General features: G+C 33.9%; 1 protein-coding gene across 6 annotated transcripts; it reads right to left on the bottom strand.

Annotated features, from left to right (window-relative positions):
• Positions 1-669: 669 nt before the first annotated feature.
• LOC139994460 (uncharacterized) lies at positions 670-17,472 on the bottom strand. Of its 6 annotated transcripts, none has more exons than XM_072017114.1 (7): positions 16,609-17,472; positions 7,003-8,354; positions 5,800-5,978; positions 5,093-5,119; positions 4,065-4,295; positions 3,685-3,942; positions 670-3,507 (listed from the first exon to the last, which is right to left on the bottom strand). In XM_072017114.1, the coding sequence occupies exons 1-7, from the start codon at positions 16,703-16,705 to the stop codon at positions 3,309-3,311; spliced, it is 2,343 nt and encodes a 780-aa protein (XP_071873215.1). In that variant the 5' UTR covers positions 16,706-17,472; the 3' UTR covers positions 670-3,308. The 6 variants fall into 6 exon arrangements, with proteins under 6 accessions (XP_071873215.1, XP_071873219.1, XP_071873217.1 ...); XM_072017118.1 differs by lacking the exon at positions 16,609-17,472 and adding an exon at positions 12,335-14,277; XM_072017116.1 differs by lacking the exon at positions 16,609-17,472 and adding an exon at positions 10,430-10,918.
• Positions 17,473-17,553: the final 81 nt, after the last annotated feature.

Here is a 17,553-nt window from a genome sequence, read left to right as displayed (position 1 = left end):
TTCGTACGTTTATAAAAATGTATTATCAATATATTATTTATTGAAATTTCGTTAGGACGGTAATGAACACGACTATCAGAAATATATTAATAAAGTTCAAAATAAATCTAAAAATTTGTAAAAATATAATATTATATTTTATAAAAATAAAAATATTATATTTAAAAACCAATGATTAAATGTCTTATTAGTTGCAGAGCTCCGAAAATAATATTGTATTTGTACTTGAGATTACTTAAAATATGCTATACGTACTTAAAATATTAAAAATTCGGTTGCTAATTAATCTCGATCTAAACACTTAAATATTGTATTAATAAACTCTACCGATTATACTATATCAATAAATACCAATAAATCAGAAGTTAAAATGATCAACTCCACTTTTTATCAATTCCACAATTTTATTACATGAATACATGATTAATATTCAATTTTTAAGAAACAAATAATTTATTTCCACAAGTTCATTTATTGCAGAGAAAATAACATAAACGATACTAAATTCTAAAATAAGTTTAAAAAATAGTATTTGTAACATCGTTACCTTCTTCTGTTTTTCATTTTATTCATTTCATTTTATCAATGCAACTTCTGATTGACTCAAGTGTAATCTTACTTTTAGTCAATATAATGTATTTATCTTTAACATAAAATAACCAACACTCGTTAATTATATCATGAATTTATTTGAAATGTCTAGTATGTCCAGTTCTTATGATCTATATGTACAGATGATAGTGTGATAAAGTATAATACACGCATGTTAACATGTTAACAAATAAATGCTCTAATCTAACATACTAAAAATAATTAAGTTCTAATTTTTTGACTGGGCCCACAAATTTCTTCCTTCTTTTTATTTTAATTTCAGAATATAGTGTATACTACATTCTATGTACTTCATGGAACAACATGAAGCAATTATTAAAATAATTCAAGAAATTCTTCCAACTTGGATATTTATTTACCAGTTTGTATTCGTATTCTCTTCAGTGGCATACATCTTTTTATAATAATATTTTTGTTCTCACGTAGTTATATACATACATAAGAAATAATTAATAGTTATTTATAACAGCGCTCAATATAACACAAACATATTAGTACAAGAAACATTGTTCATATTGTACTTAATTTATTAAATAAAGTATCTACAATGTTGCACGCGCTTAAAATTAAAACGAGCTAAAATGATACTAATTGCAATTGTATTTCCTTTTCTCTTTCTAACAATAAGTTCTTTTTTCTTACGAAAGTACAAAAATCAAAATCCGACATGTCATAAAACGTAAATAATAAATATATTACTTTACATATTGTACAGACGTTTTTCACTGAATGCTTTTCGTGTATGAATTTCTTGGGTTATTTTTTTTTATCATTTCTTTCGTTAACATTAGAAAAGAGTAGACACCAGTCCGTGGTACATAGTCTTTTTAATGGCAATAGAATCTTTGAAGTCGTGATATGACTAAGTGTAATTTATAAATAACAAAATATACCATTTCCACCGTAACAGGATGCCTAAGCCTTTTTTATTATATGAGAATCCATAATGGTCAACATTAATTTATCACTAGAATTATTTTCATACATATACATATATATACACATGTTTCTTTCTTTGCATATACATAGCTTTTTCTGTTTCATGTAATAGTAGAAGCGAATGTGAAAGTTAATCAGTCAATAATATTAATTTAAGCCTCTTTTTTTCAAAGTCAGGATCAGCGTACTTATACCCAAATTCGTTTTTCTTAGTTACCTTCCATTTAATTAAACGAATTAAAAAACATGCACGTAAACGGAAATTATACTACATAATTATTTCAAATAATGTTACTTCCGTACCTACATTATTTTTAAAGCGGAAGACCATCTCAGGTGGCTTTATACGTTTAACAATTTGTAAGTTTTCTAAACTTTTTTTCTGCGATACTTGTTTTCATATAAATAAATGTTTTATATACATATACATATATAAAATATATTATATATATAATTATTAATATATATATATAGTATTTAATTAATTTAATTAATATATATATACATATATATATATATTAATAATTTATGTTCGCTTTATGAAATATGTTTTAATAAATAATAATCATGAAATTGACTAATACAAAAAATAAGACAATTTATGCTTTACTTAATATAAATTTGTATTTTTTTTACATAACTTTCTACATAATTAATAATTATTTTGTTCATTTTATAAAAAATAAAAGAAGCCAATTACATGCTTTAAACGATTGTATTCACATTTGAAATAGTTATGAAGCCTTCACAAACACTGGTAGTAGATATCTCACCAACTGTTAATATGTGTCATATTTTTAATGATATTCTAAATTGCATTTCTTTTTATTGACTTAGATATTTACACAGATAATACTTGAACAAAATGATTTGCATCACTGTGTACGGTGTCTCTGATAAGTGAATTTTAGAAAATAGAGTTTTCCAAGATTCAAAACTTAGAATACTTTTTCTCTAGTAAGATTCACTAAACTTATGTCACAATTTATGTTAAACCATTGTTGTGAATTAGTAACAGTTTTAAATTATTTTTCAGCAATTATCAGGATACATATTAGTAATAACTAGGAACTTGAAGAAGCATTACCTCCGTCTCTTTAAATATACAAATGCCAAATCTTTTTGATATCCGTTCAACGTGCAATATAAGCAAGTTCAAACAACCTCCTTCTTGCATTTCGCATCTGTTAATGAGTTATCGCATGGCGGCACTTTCTTTCTCCGAATCACATTAATATTAAAACTTTCATTTTATTTATAAAGAAATACTATACGTAAGATACTTTATAGTAGAGGTAGAAAAATAAAATGAGGACAAACAAAGAAGAAAGGAATGGTCTTGTGTGTGTATGATAGTCACAGTATTTATATTGTTCGTTCGACAACTTCCAGTTGTAAACGAAAAATCTTAAAGAAAAGTATTAATAATCTTAATATATAAAAGCATATCTAAACTGCCAACTGTGCAACACTAGTTTTATACATCTCAGTTTTATTTACAAGTATTCTTTCGTCGATAAATACACTTTGGAGAAAGAAGTAGCTCACAGTATGTCACAGATTCCTTGTATTTTAAAAGGTAATCTTCATTTGCGTGCACTCTTTCTGGCACATAACGTCAATACAGAATAATCTGGTTTACGTTTTCTCAGGGCATATAATAATGCTGATTTGTTACATTAGAGTAAAGAAAACGGCTTTTTTTAAAATGCCGAATGATAGTAATCATAAGTAGGCCAGTAAGGCTGTAGCCAGTCCTAGCTGGTGCGTTGACGTTTTTTGGCAGGGTGTTCCTCAGAAGAATGTGCAGGTGCAGGCATTACCATCTCACCACCTCTATTAAACATATATTTCAATTGAGGCATGTATTTCATTATACTTTTTACTTGTATTAATGGTAGTTCTTCGTTTAAAGATGAACACTTCCCTGCTTCCATTAACATTTTCATTTGTAGCCTTTAAAAGAAAGTATCTTAAATTAAAAGTTATTTACATCAGTCATAATGTGAAGTAAATGTACATTCCTATAAAATATTTTAAGATAAATAAAAAGGGATATAATTGCAAAATTCTTACTATTTACAAAGTTAAGAGCATTGTGTATAGACATATGCAAAAAATAGTACTTTTTACCTATTTCCTTGATATAAGTCTATATGCAAGACATCTGTTAGGACTTGCCGACAGCTATTAATGTCACAGATAGGAAAATACTGAGCGACAAAGTCAGGAAGCGTCATCAGTAATTCAGAATATATATATGGCTTGAAATTAATACAAGGTACCATTTTGTCTTCTACAAGTGCTTTCTGAATTTGATAAGGTTGAACTTGACAGGTTGATATATGTGTTTCTGATATTGGGATCAATGGCTTTCTGCCTCTTGAATCCCTAGAAATAAATACTTCAATACAATAATAAAGTATTTATTTATTCCCTTTAAAGTAGTTTAGTTCCTATTAAAAATTTAAATATAATAATATGATAATATAATAAAGTAAATAATGTCATACCTGGAACTATTATTACTACCATTAACTGGTATTAATGGTGGTGGATATTTCGCATGAGATGTGTTATGTACGGATGGTGTATGCCTTTGTGGGTGTAATAGCGTAGATACCTGAGTAGGTGACGGCATCAGAGCTTGTACTTGTTCGCTTAAACCTAGCATTTGAGGGTATGTACTTGCTGTAACAGCATTTGGTACACCTAAAGTAGGCGTAGTATATGTCGATGTAACCCTAAAATGGAAACATTCTATGATAAATCTTAAGGAACATACAAATTAGGAAATATATATGATCAACTATAATTATGTAATTTACACGAACTACAGTACTTAATAAAGTTACAAAATGTTTATGTAAGATACAATATTGTACAGAAAATCTACACATTGTTGAATAGTTTGGGAAACTTAAAAGTGTATACTAGTTTAAAAGAATATAAATAGAGAAATATGTACATGAGATATTAATCATTGTAATCAGATTCCCTACAAAATGTATATATTGATTTACTATATTTATGCTTAAATGTATAATAGCATCAGGAGTATTTTATATATTATACAAATTTCAATATTTCATTAACTAATATTTTAAACAACAAATAAATAACTAAAATAAAAAATTAACATAGTTCATTATTTAAAATAATGAACAAAGAAAATGTAGAAATCAGTCATATATGTATATAAATAATAATAATAATAAATACAAGTTATTCACATTTTTCACATATATCAATATCTCATTTAATAGCATTTCTATGAAAAAAGGTTGACAATAATATGATTTACAAAGAAACGAAAATAAAAGTATATCTAGGAAAATATAAAGTAGATATATGTGTATAGTAAATAAAAGAAATAAAAACATTAGAAAGAATATAAGTACTGTTTGAAGAGGCAACACAGGCAATATGTAGTTATTGCAGATTTATATAAATCAAAAATTTGTTAATTATAATGTTCTTGTGCATGCTATCTTACTTTTGTGTAGTAATCATGACTATAGTACATTTTACAGGGACTCACCAGTCATCCTTCCCATAGGTTGGATAACTATACAAAAAAATCATACGTTGTATGTACAAATGCAAAAAGCTATAGTGCAGGTTTTCCAGATAATAAATAATAACATTTTTGCAAATAGTATAATTATATACTTCAAATAAATAAGTGGTTCCCTAAAATTCGACACTGCATGCTCATTTTATTCTAGTATACATCATATTAAGATCAATTTTCAAATAAAGCTATTATGAACTTTTAATATGCATTGATAAACTATATACAGTGTGAGTAATAAATATAATAAACATTTTTACACCAACGTAACTACTACACGAACGAAGTTGTATTGAATTAATGATTAATTTCACCTTGAATTTGAGCAACACATCAAGAAAGATAAATTGTAATTAATTGTCAAAAGGGAAACGATATTTAACATATGTATATGATTTGTTATTTAAATAGATTTGAGAAAAATATTCCATAACGTGCTTTTTAACAATAAAAACTCACATCTAATATATAATTTACTGTTTTCAATCACTAAATTGGAAGCAAGCACAAAATATTGATAATGCTGTGTAAGAAGAGAGAATGCTTAATATTAAAAATGAAAAGTTGCTTTGAATATTCTAAAGCTTCATTTTAAAAAACATATACATAGATATTGTATATTAAGAAACAAAGAAGAATAAAGAAGACTTTTAAGAAAACTTTTTATCGCTTACCCAAGATTAGGTTGATTGGAGTGAACTGTTGCTCTGACAAGAGGGGGTGGTTGGGCTTGAACAACATTCTGCATAGTTGTAACTGGATAAACTCCAGGGTACTGAGCTGCTGCACTACCTCCACCCCCTCTACTCCTACTAGATTGTTGCGAATAATTTTTTGGTGCTGTAGATATTTGCTATAATAAAATATCTTGAATTATTATCAATGAAAAACTCATTAGTATATTATTTCAATTTGTCTTTGTTTGCTAAAATATAATTTTATATATATATATATATGTCGGGTTAGCGTTAGGACTTGGATTTGGGGCGTGTAATGAATCTGCGCCTGGGTTGTTCATCGTTCATCGACAAGTGGCTACGGTAACTAGACACTAATGACAATGATCTTAGATTCGATATAACGAATCCACGGTCCACAGGATAACGGATATATTTTGCTTCAAAGTCTAAGTCGGACTCGACTCACTCCTCGTGATACTCTGATCGCTCGATTCATTCTTCACCGATCGTACCGACACACCAGATCTCTGGCTAATGAGACTGCAAGCAAGAGAATGACTTTCCGTCACGACGACGCTGCCGACCCAAACTATGATGGGGTGTGCCTACGGGCACCAGGTCGTCGGATCCGTCGGAGAAAACCTCCCATAACGGGCGACAGGTATACGGGTTGATAGAACAAAGGCCGCCTGCTAATCTAAAGGACATTAGTTAACTAAATCTTAAGATTTACAGCGGCTCCTCGGACTACCTGAACATACTGTGAATGATGCATCAACCTCTGGCAACCATCCGTATGTGGCGAGCTACGGGCCGTTAGGATGTTTATTGTCAAGTATCGGTACAGCCGATTCATTAAAGGCGAGCTATACAATTCTACGTCTCTGTTAGGTGGAACGTTCATCCCGTGACCGTGGCTACGTCCGGCGATCGGTCGTCGCCTCGAGCCTAAGCTCATTGTCTCAAGTTTCGAATAACTGTGTTTGGGTTGTTTCCTAATTGCTACAGCATTCGGGTTTTTCCGAGTGATTGCAACGGGGGGCCCCGTTGTCCTTTCATCGCCGACATATATATGTATATACTAACACAACATTGACCCTTGCTGGATTTTCAACTTTTTCAAAAAGAAATTTTTAAACAACTGGACACATTTCACTGAATTATATAAAAGCGGAAATATTGTAGAGAGCGACTTACATTGTGTATGTTTAGGGACGAAGGCATTCGTACAATAGAACTAGGTTGAGAAACAAGCGCCGCCGTTTGAAAGGTGGGTTGACCACCGACGAGGCCTGTCCAGCCATTAACACTTTGCACCGTGTTCAACATCGGTTGTGTGACGATATTCGACCTGCCTGAAGGTAGTGCTGTTGGCGAAGAATGCGCTGGATGGGTGGTCGCAACGGGTCTAGGTTGACTGACTCGTTGCTGCACTTGCGATGTGTTTGCGACAGATCCACGTGGTAGCATGTTATGCATAGGGGCAGCACGTGCGTTAACAGTCGCTTTATTCGCACTATTTTGCACGGGAACTGGTTTGGTGGCTGGCGGTGTGGGTTGTTTGGTCCAGCCGCCACCGCTACCACCACCTTTGCTATTCACTAACAACTGAGAATCCATCACTTTCGTCGGCCAATAATCTTCGAACCCCGTGCCGGGCGGAAAATAACTTTTAATGTCATTCAAACTAATCACTGAACATGTCTCACTGGCAAACAGTTCATTACGAATACCCTGTACTTTGCAACAAAACTTTAAATACGATAAGTCCCAACCCTCGAGCTTTTCCGCTTTCAACTTGAGATTCTCGGTCTCGCCCTCGAAATAAAAGAGAGGGACGTATTGAAGGCCGTCCTTCACCGTGTAAGGAACAACGGATTCCTTATTTATCCGAATGAATCCACATTTATCAGCCTTTTGCCCATTTGACACGTTTGGATTCGTCCCGGCCGTTAATTTCGTGTAACACACGTCCAAAAATGTATAAAACTCCTTTGCGTCCGATAGTCGAACCACTAAGTCTTTACACGTGAATGGATCTCTTCCAAACTGATTCTCGCAGTGTTTCACGTTTATATCGGTGAACAACTTACTCTCCGCTTCCGTTATATAGTAACTCCTTATACACGTACAACTGTAGATATCCGAGTGCAGGTAACTCAGGTACTTGTTCAGCAACTTAGATTCTAAAATTCGTACAGCACAATACTTTTCACCAGAGCGAAATATATAGGGTATGTGACAATCGTCGAAACTGGTCCATCCGAATCTGCCTCTTTGGCTTTCATCATCAGGCGGTACTTTGCCTTCCGTCGTAGGAGGTTTCGTTGATACGGCAGTTGACGAATCCGCTGGTCGTTTGTTCAAGTATCCCAGGATACCAGGAAGATTTGATTGTGGAAGGAGACATTGTGGGGGCCTTTGTTGTGGTGAGGCCCCTGGTACTCCTGTGACCATTTTCGCCTTGTTTGCTTCCACCATTTTGGCTGCCAGTTCTCGGATCTCCGCCTCATCGGGAAGTTCTTGCTTAACTGCGACTTTATCAAAAGCTGGAAAATATATAATATACTCATATTATTTTTGATAATTACAAAATAGAGAATATGATATATACGTTTATGTGGTACAAATTTTTTAAAGAATATTGAGCTCTAGCTCTTATTTTGCTCAAATGATTTGTTATTTAACGCTTAAGTGGTACCCATAGGTAACCATAGTAGTTTAAGTTACATTACTTAATCCCAATATTTAATTTGAATGTGTATTCTACATTTATATTAATAATTTTCATCACGAAAAATGCTCATAGAATACAAACTAAAATGAAATACTTAAAAATTAAACAACTTAATCCAAATTACTAAACAGTACCAATTATATTTTAATCTTATACGTATAACTCATTATTTACAATAACAAAGCCCACTTAACTATTACAATAACTTATATTCGTTATAAATACTAGACTATAACTGAAACACATAATGTCAGTATATTATCAAGTTTTAATGAATTAAATAACAATAAATAACCATTATGAATTCATATTCTATAGAAATCAAAATAATTAAAAAATTAATTATTTTTTATCGTTTTAGATGATTGTGTATAAAAATTACAGACGACGATCGATAGAGAAGAGCGCGGGAAAATACATTTATCGTATACCACAAACGATTACGATATATGATCAGTAATGAATTCAAGCAATTATCTTTGATTATTCTGCGGAACGAACTCCCACAAAAATAATAACCCACTAAATTGTCAATTTTATCCGTCTTAAACAAGATTTATAAAGTTTGTTTCTACGTAAAGAAATATTTCGTATTATACGAAATTTGGTGCTGTTAATTTGTACGAAAGCATACACGTGTTCAAGACCTACGCGCAAGACACAATCGAAGTTATTTTTGCACTGTAATCATCGATATTTAATTTAAGTTTATGAATATGAATGACAACTATTCATTTTTCTTATACAAATTTTAATTGTTTCTCCTTTCATACAAAACATAGACAAAGAAAATAAGCATAGAAACATTTTCGTAATAATTCATTTTCAATTAAACGTTATAATTCAACTAAATTGCAAAAGACGAATATAATAACACAGCACAAGATTGGTACTAGCAATTTGCGTGACATATGCATATATCTAAGATTTGTAATGTACACAGGACTGCAAAATTGTCTAATGTTGGATTAGAAACCGTATTTTCCGAGAATTCACAAATTCGAAACTGTAGTTGCGCACTCGCAGTTTTGTAAAACGTCAGACACTTCAAAACACTGTACACTGTACACGTGACATGTGTTAATTGATTATTCATTGTTTAATCGATTTGAATCCCTTGTCATTTACATCGACATTTGAATAAAACAACCATAAATTACCTTCTGCAAAAAATTAAAACGTTTCTTTTCTTTGAAATCGACGGAAAAAATACCCTCGCGCTCTTTTCAACCGACATCGATTATCAAACGAAAACAAGGGGCTAATCAAGAGTACGCGCACGTGTACATTAAGATACGAGAAAAATTCACCACACTAGGATTTACAAAGACACAACGCATCTTTCGTTAATGATGGAAAGATGCATTTGAAAACGTACTGAGTGACACTTGATCGGGTGCCGTCTGCAACGGACTCCTTTTCTCGAGCCATATGGCGTCCGTGCTGCTATCAGCATTCACCGTATGCATGTCTGTAATATCGTTCCTCATCCTTGACGATCAACGATGCTTTCTAGCCGAGTCGAAATCACATATCGGTTGGATGAGTTGTAAACCAGCGAAGAGGTTATACGCGGTGCGTCTACTGATGTGCACTGTCGATGGGACGACACACGACCATGTTACACGACGAGACGAGAAACAGGCTCAGACAGAGGAAAAGTTCTATCCTCCTCCTCTGTTTCGACTCTCTCGGCTTCGAAGTTTTCACGCTTTCCCTCGACGACGTTTTCACTTTGCCTCTGTCGATTGCAATTATTATAGCAGGTGGCGCGAAAGAGTTTCCGACTCGACTCTCGAGGGATACATTTCGAGGGTAGATAAACGTACGTAGACGGTGGTATCGTTCACACTGACTATGTACATGCTGTTCGTAACACGGGCGTACCTCTGGACCACGGCGAAGCTTTGCCGTTGATTAAGGAGCTCTCGATCGAGGGTAGCGCCATTTTACACGGACTTCGCCTCTGTAAAACTGCGATTTCAGGCCGCCCAGTAGGCCATGCCGTAGCATCGAGCTGTCTGCCTGCAGTTGCACGGGACACTAGGCATTCCGCGGTCTAGCCGACCGCCAATCCTTACGGACTAGAGAGGCACGCTTAGTTTTCCACGCTGACTGTACTCCGTTAGGTATGTGCCAGTATCGTCCTCCGCGACGTATCACCACCCGTTGGCTTTAACTTTCCATTTTTAGGAATCTGACGTTACTGTTGCACTCCCTAATGTCCATCGATAATTCTTTCAGATACCCCAATTTTATATCACTGCGGTATTTTTAAACGACAACTTCGTAAATCTGTATTGTATTTTACTACGCGAAATGTGAAAGCACAAAATACAATGAATTTTATCGAGTGTTCGATAAAACACTGAGTTGTATATATACATCACTTCAAAACATATATACACAACATACTTGAAAGTATATGTATTACTTGAAAAACAAATGACAATAATTTCTTTAAGAAAGTTCCTAAAAAAACACACAATTCAGAATATTAACCTATTATAATATAATTTGTCTATATTTTGTATTTAATTAATTGACAATTTGGATTAAAATTGTGTAAAGTATACAAAGATTTCTATTGTTCTGAGTAAAAAGGGATCGGTAATCTTCCCAATAACTGTCGCCATCTATCCGTCGCACTCAATATTATTAATTATGTTGAATTTTATTTTCAGACATAAAATAGATACATGTTGCGCATGCGCCGATAATTTAAATAAACATAACGGTAAATATAAATAACTTAAAAATTAATAATATTGCAACAAAATCCTTAAATTACATTTAATTCTAATAATAATTCATTCGCTACGAAGAAATGTCGCTTAACTTACAAGAAATGAATGCTTTATAAGATAGAAGGTACGTTCTGTTTATACTAATTACTATACTTCGGTGTCCGATACGAGAGGTATATAAGACCGTTGCCTGGCAGCAGTCTTTAGTCGAAGCCGATCAGTGACAAGTGAAGGATGTACTTAACTTTCTCTCCCAAAGATAATAAAATTTCGAAGGCGGTAGAAATTATTCCAGTATTTACGGTTGTTTAAATCGTGATTATACAATTTACACATAAGGTATAATTTTGTGCTATATAAATAAAAAAACATAAATAAAATGCGTAAGATCACTTCAGTTTTCAAATTTCGTAGTAAATAAGTATTTAAATACCTGAAATTGGAAAATAAAATTTAAAAACTCTTTATACGCTATGTTAATACGCATGCTTATCACGTGTTATATTCATCACTCATATTTCCAACTAAGAAATATTTATTGTTCCCTTTATATTATGGCGTTTTATAAATTGAGATTTTAATTACATTCCGGCAATAATATATATAACAAATATATATTATTAATATGTAAAACTGCACAACGGTTATAATGAAATATACATACAGCAAAATTCGATTTTTTAGATGTTTACAAACAAATAGGTCATTCAAACTTCTTATTTTTATTAAAACCATAGCAATATCACGTAGTATTTAATTAAATTTTATCTATAAATCCATATATGCTTCATTAATTCAAAATTCTTTTCTGCATAACTCTTAGAAATCAGCGAAATCGTGATCAACATTTTCAACTGCTTTTTAATCTCCAGTGTAGTATCATTATCACTTGGTTGTACTTCTCACTTCACTTATTTCAAGAAGTTCAGGAAATTATGAAATTTTATACTAGATACATCACTGAATCTTATAAATAGGTGAACCATATCCTCAATCGAATTTCGCATCGTGTGTCAGGGATCGGCTGCAGCAGCTAGGTACATACCGCTCAAAGAGTGGCCAGGGCCAGCGCGTAAGATCGCGCAGACGATGTGACAACGTTGCACGGTCGATATGCTCTTTCAGGCAAAGTGCCAAGATTGGTAAACGCACGCGGCGGTATATAGTCGTGGTTTCAGGTGCCCTTCCCTCCTCTAACGCCCGCGTTTCACCCCCACCGCCATTCCTGGAACTTACCCGTGGGATTCTGCGTGATGGTGGGGGTTAAATAACAAAGGTGGGGGAACTGAAGCTGCGCAGAACGTTGCCAGACATACATCGCTGTTTGTGCCTCTGCGCAGCCTTACATACATACACTCGACAGCCTCCTATGTACTACATATGTATTATACTTATTATTTTAATCATGATTTACGGCTGCAACGTTGCCGGTTCTCGCTGCAGGCACGCCCACTCGGTCTCCCTTTTTTCACTTTTCAGTCGTACATACTAATACATAGATGTATGCGGGGAAAAGCAACGTCGCTTGATCGATACTTAAAGAAACATATAAAAACAAAAAGATGAACAAAGTTGTATTTATCAGCATCGTATGAGCATGTTTGCGAATAAAGATACGTCTTTATTAAGATACAAAACAAAAAATCGTTAGCTTTCGTGCATAGATTAAACAACTAAAACTAAAATAAAGAATATTAAAAAAATCGTAACTATATACGTTGTAATTAAAATATTTATATGTTTGTTACTCTTTTATTTCGATTGTGTTTTTCTATAAATAATTATATATATAACAGGAGTAACAAAGATGTTAATCTATACAACCGTGCAACGTTGCCGTTACAAAATGGCCGTCGCGGCCTTGATTGGCCCGATTTCTTCTATGGCATACGCTGGGCCAGTCGTTTTGGCAACACTGGAAGGTCATAACAATCTATTTATAGCAGCCCTCTATTGCTGCTGTTGCTATGCCAAGTGAAGGCACAGTTTGCGGGGAGGGGAGGCAGTGGAAGTGGAGGGGGAAGAGATTACTGAAGAACAATATGGCGTTGAACAGGATGTGCCCTGTACCGATCTATCCATTCTCTTTGCCATAACTGCATTGTCCTTCTTTCTTTCTAACGTTCACTATCTTTCTCTTACAATTTCCTTCTTCTTCCCAATAGCAACGTATATCATTCATTTTGTTCAATTATGAAATCAAAAGAGCAAATATTACATAACGCGATGAAATGTAGTACAGAGAGACACAATTAAATACGATAGCATTAATCGTGATAAGACGTATGGGACGAGGTTACCATCGCTTTAGTGTTCTGTGATGAGAAAAACAAGGATGATTCGAAGAGTGGGGAGAACGAATATTCGATATATTCGCAATAATGAAAGAGGACCATCTAAATATGCTCTATCATTTTTCTAAATGTAATTTTTTGCGCAACTCAGTAGAATTGCATATGGCGGCGTGCACTTGCAGCAGCTGACAAGCATCGTGGTGTGTGTTTTCATGATACACAAGCACGCATGCGACTTGTACGAAGCCGCGCCGCTTCGGGAATGCTCGGCAAACTTCGTGAAACTGCCTCTTTGTTACATCATTCTTTAGCTCTTATGTAGTACATAGAGGCGGATACATTATATACTGCGTCTGCACATATTTCCCGCCCAGCTCTCGCTCTCGTATGTACAGTGTATATAGCTGCCTTTGCATATATGTGCCGGCGAAGCAAACGGGCGGACAGTCGGAGGAGTGAGATCAGCTCCACGTTACACGAGGCGCACAAATGTAAATCAACTAGAACGGACACTAGAGTATGTAATATGTATATGCGTTTTATCATCTATAATTTTACCAATTATAATAAGGAAAATTCTTAATAATCTTATTCCATATTAAGCAATTACAACTTCACTAGATCTAAATAAATCGTAACTTTAAATAAATTATTATTTGTTTTCACTGTAATATATAATAGTGCTTTTTGAATTTTAAAAATTTGATTATTCCATTACTCAGAAAAAAATATATATATATATATTAAACTTTGCATATACATATTAAACTTCTATTAAAAAATATATTTTGCTAAAGTACTCAAAATTACGGGATAAAGATGAACGAAATTACTTTGAAAGTACAACAAAATCCAGGGGTCCCTTGCATAATAATTTACGAACTAATAATAGTAGTGAATTCATATGTTGTTCGTTATAAACGTCTCTTTTACGATTTCACAATTTTTTATCAAATAGGATAATCATATAACTTGCGATTCGTTTTAATTTAATTGTGAAATTTGTTACTATTATGCAAGGACATTTATTAATATTGATAATTTGTAAAATCTCACTGATGACATTAGTTCAATTGCAAGAGGGTAAATGGAAGTTTATATGTATCATTTAGAAAAACTAATAAAAAAGCATTATTGAAAAAATGTTTTTAGTGATAGATAGATCTGTCTTCCAACTAATAACTGACATCAATAATGTTTATTTTTCATCACGCTTTGTTTGTGGCGCCAAAAAACTTTTGGAATACTTCACATATAAAAAGGACATAATCTATAATAATCTCAAAGGCAATTTCCACATCTTTTTTTTTTTATCTACGGTTGATTAATTTTCTTTGCTTTCCCATCTTTTTATTTCAGTTATTTCTTTACTTAATAATAACGGAATTAAACATCGATACTGGTAGTAATATACATTATGTTATATTTATATGTAATATTATGGCACTAATATTATGGTAATATTATAGTTACTTTTAGGAAAATAGTTGTAAAACAGGAAGCAAAAATTCTTATTAGCGTTTTCAATAATGAATGACTACACTTACTTTTTCATTGTACTGATAGAAAACAGGCTATATATTATTTTTATATAATAAAATAACCATGTACACAATGTATGTCACACAATATAATAGTATGTTATTTTCTTATCCTAACCTTAATTTATTCGCGATGCATACAAAGCTCAAAAAATAAGTTATCTATGAATAAATGTAGACTTGTTATTACCTGACCGTAATTAAATTTTCATAAAAGAATATATCTACATATAATCTTTCATTAATATAAAAAAGTTTTTAATAAAAGACGACACGCTTTAAGCTTCTCGTAATATTTTTTGTTTATGGAAGTTATACAGTTCTGTAATTTAAGTATTCATTACACACTTTCTTCCCAAAAAAATATCTACGATATTGCCAGGATCATCTTACCGTTTACTTTAAATAAACCGTGACGTCATCTTCTGCAAGCACACGCGGATAAAATGAAATGTGAATTAACATCCTTTTATTGATCATACATCGAAACGTATTGCAAATAAGTCTTGTTATTAACGATTTATCGTCCGTGTAAATATTAAATAGTAATAATCAATACAATGTATGTATATTTAACAGGATATAGACATATTTTTGCAAACACCAAGCATCGTGTATATATCACCAATAATGTTTCCTATATGTATTCCTTTTATATATACAATCCCATAATACAAAGACAATAATCGGTAAACATAAACAATCTTAATGAATTCTTTTCCAGCATTTGCAATTGATGTCTGTATGTATGTCATTCAAATACAATAATACACGCTGGTGTTCAAACTCAATTAGGATTACGCTGGTATGTTTTTTAAAAGTCAATTCACAACAAACATGTATCCACGTGCACATAAACGAACATTGGTGTTATATAGAAATTAATAGACATTAGATGTTTTATATAAACAATCAAACAAACAGGATAACTATGGTACATATAGTGTTTATAAATGACTGAAAAATCTTTAAACAAGAAAGAGTTTCAATCGTTGCGTTGTATGGAACAAGAAAAGGAATGCGATAGAAGGTAAAAAGTATACGTCAGATTTTAAGAGAACAAGACGTGTATTTAGATTCAATGTGTCGTTGTTGCAACGGTATATTGTCAACACGTGAGATGCAGATGTTGACAGGTAGTCGCATCGGGGAACCACGTTTCGCCCGGTCTGCACGAGGCGCAGCTCATAGAAAACAGAAAACACGACGTGTACCTTCTAGGCACTGGGCGCTGGTACAACCCGTATAACAGAGCGAGAAGGTATCGAGGATTGGATATGGTAGAAAATCAAGCGAGGAGTACACAACCAAGAAAGGTAAACAAGGATAGAAGATGAGAATCTAAACGAGAGAGGAATACAGATGGATAGGAAGAGAAAAAGAGAAGGGAGAATATCGGGTGAAAGAGAGGGGGAAACGATACGCGCGAGTCTGTTGTCGCCGCCACCGCGACCACCGCCGCCACCCATAACCTCAAAGCTTACCTCTGTTGATTCGGGCTTCGACGATTTGTACGTCTTCGTCGACGCTCCTGTCGTTCATCTTCTTCTTCTTCTCGTTAACCTGAATGTCCATGCACATAATTCCACAGAACGAAACAACACTTCCGCCACACGGATACGCTACCCTTACGTTCCCGTGACATTTACATGAAACTGTGTGTGCGCGCGCGCGAAATATAATATACCACAGTTACAGCGGGGAAAGCGAATGGGTCGTCGCACGAGGGCGCCGCGAAATGCACCTCTATGAGTTGCGAATCTATTTTGTGGTTGTTGTACTTGACAATGGAGGAAAGATAGACATAGAGACACGACCGATAAGCACGAGGAAGGAAAACGAAAAGAATCTTAAACAGTTTAGTCGGTTGCCTCGTTCGTTATACACGTACACGCAATTCTCTCGCGGCCCGCGTTTTCTGCTGTTTTGTGCGGAGGTGAACCGAGAGGCCGACCGGGTTCCGTCCAGATTTGAATGTGGTACACGTTGCCAGTTCTTTCTCATACCCCCCTTCGTCCCCCTCCCATTCGTCCTTATGTACTTAACGGTTGCGACGTTGCCGCACATCCGGTACCATTGGGCAAGTGGTGGGGGAAGAGAATTTTGCAAAAGAGTGGGGGATGTACATAAGTACCTGACAACGACATAGTGGGGACTGTGAAAGGGTGGGGGAGAGCAGGGGGTATGTACATAGGGAAGGGGAGAGGGTTGTTGCTCGGGAATAGGAATTTTCCATGACGCCTCGGGGCAACAGCGACCGTTAGCTAGATCACGTGGCTTCACCGGAAGCTGTAAGGGCGACGCGCCATGATGCGCGCGCCCTCCTTTTCCGCTTTCAAATTTTTTCTTCCGAAATTTTTTTCCGTTAAAATATTTAATTATATTTTACGATACTTTTTCTTTTTCGTGCTTGTTATCATTTATTGTAC

The sequence above is a fragment of the Bombus fervidus genome, chromosome 14, assembly GCF_041682495.2.
Source record: "Bombus fervidus isolate BK054 chromosome 14, iyBomFerv1, whole genome shotgun sequence".
In the NCBI taxonomy this organism is placed as follows: domain Eukaryota; kingdom Metazoa; phylum Arthropoda; class Insecta; order Hymenoptera; family Apidae; genus Bombus; species Bombus fervidus.
The sequence above is the reverse complement of the archived record's forward strand: the minus strand, read 5'-3'. Positions and strand labels throughout refer to the sequence as shown.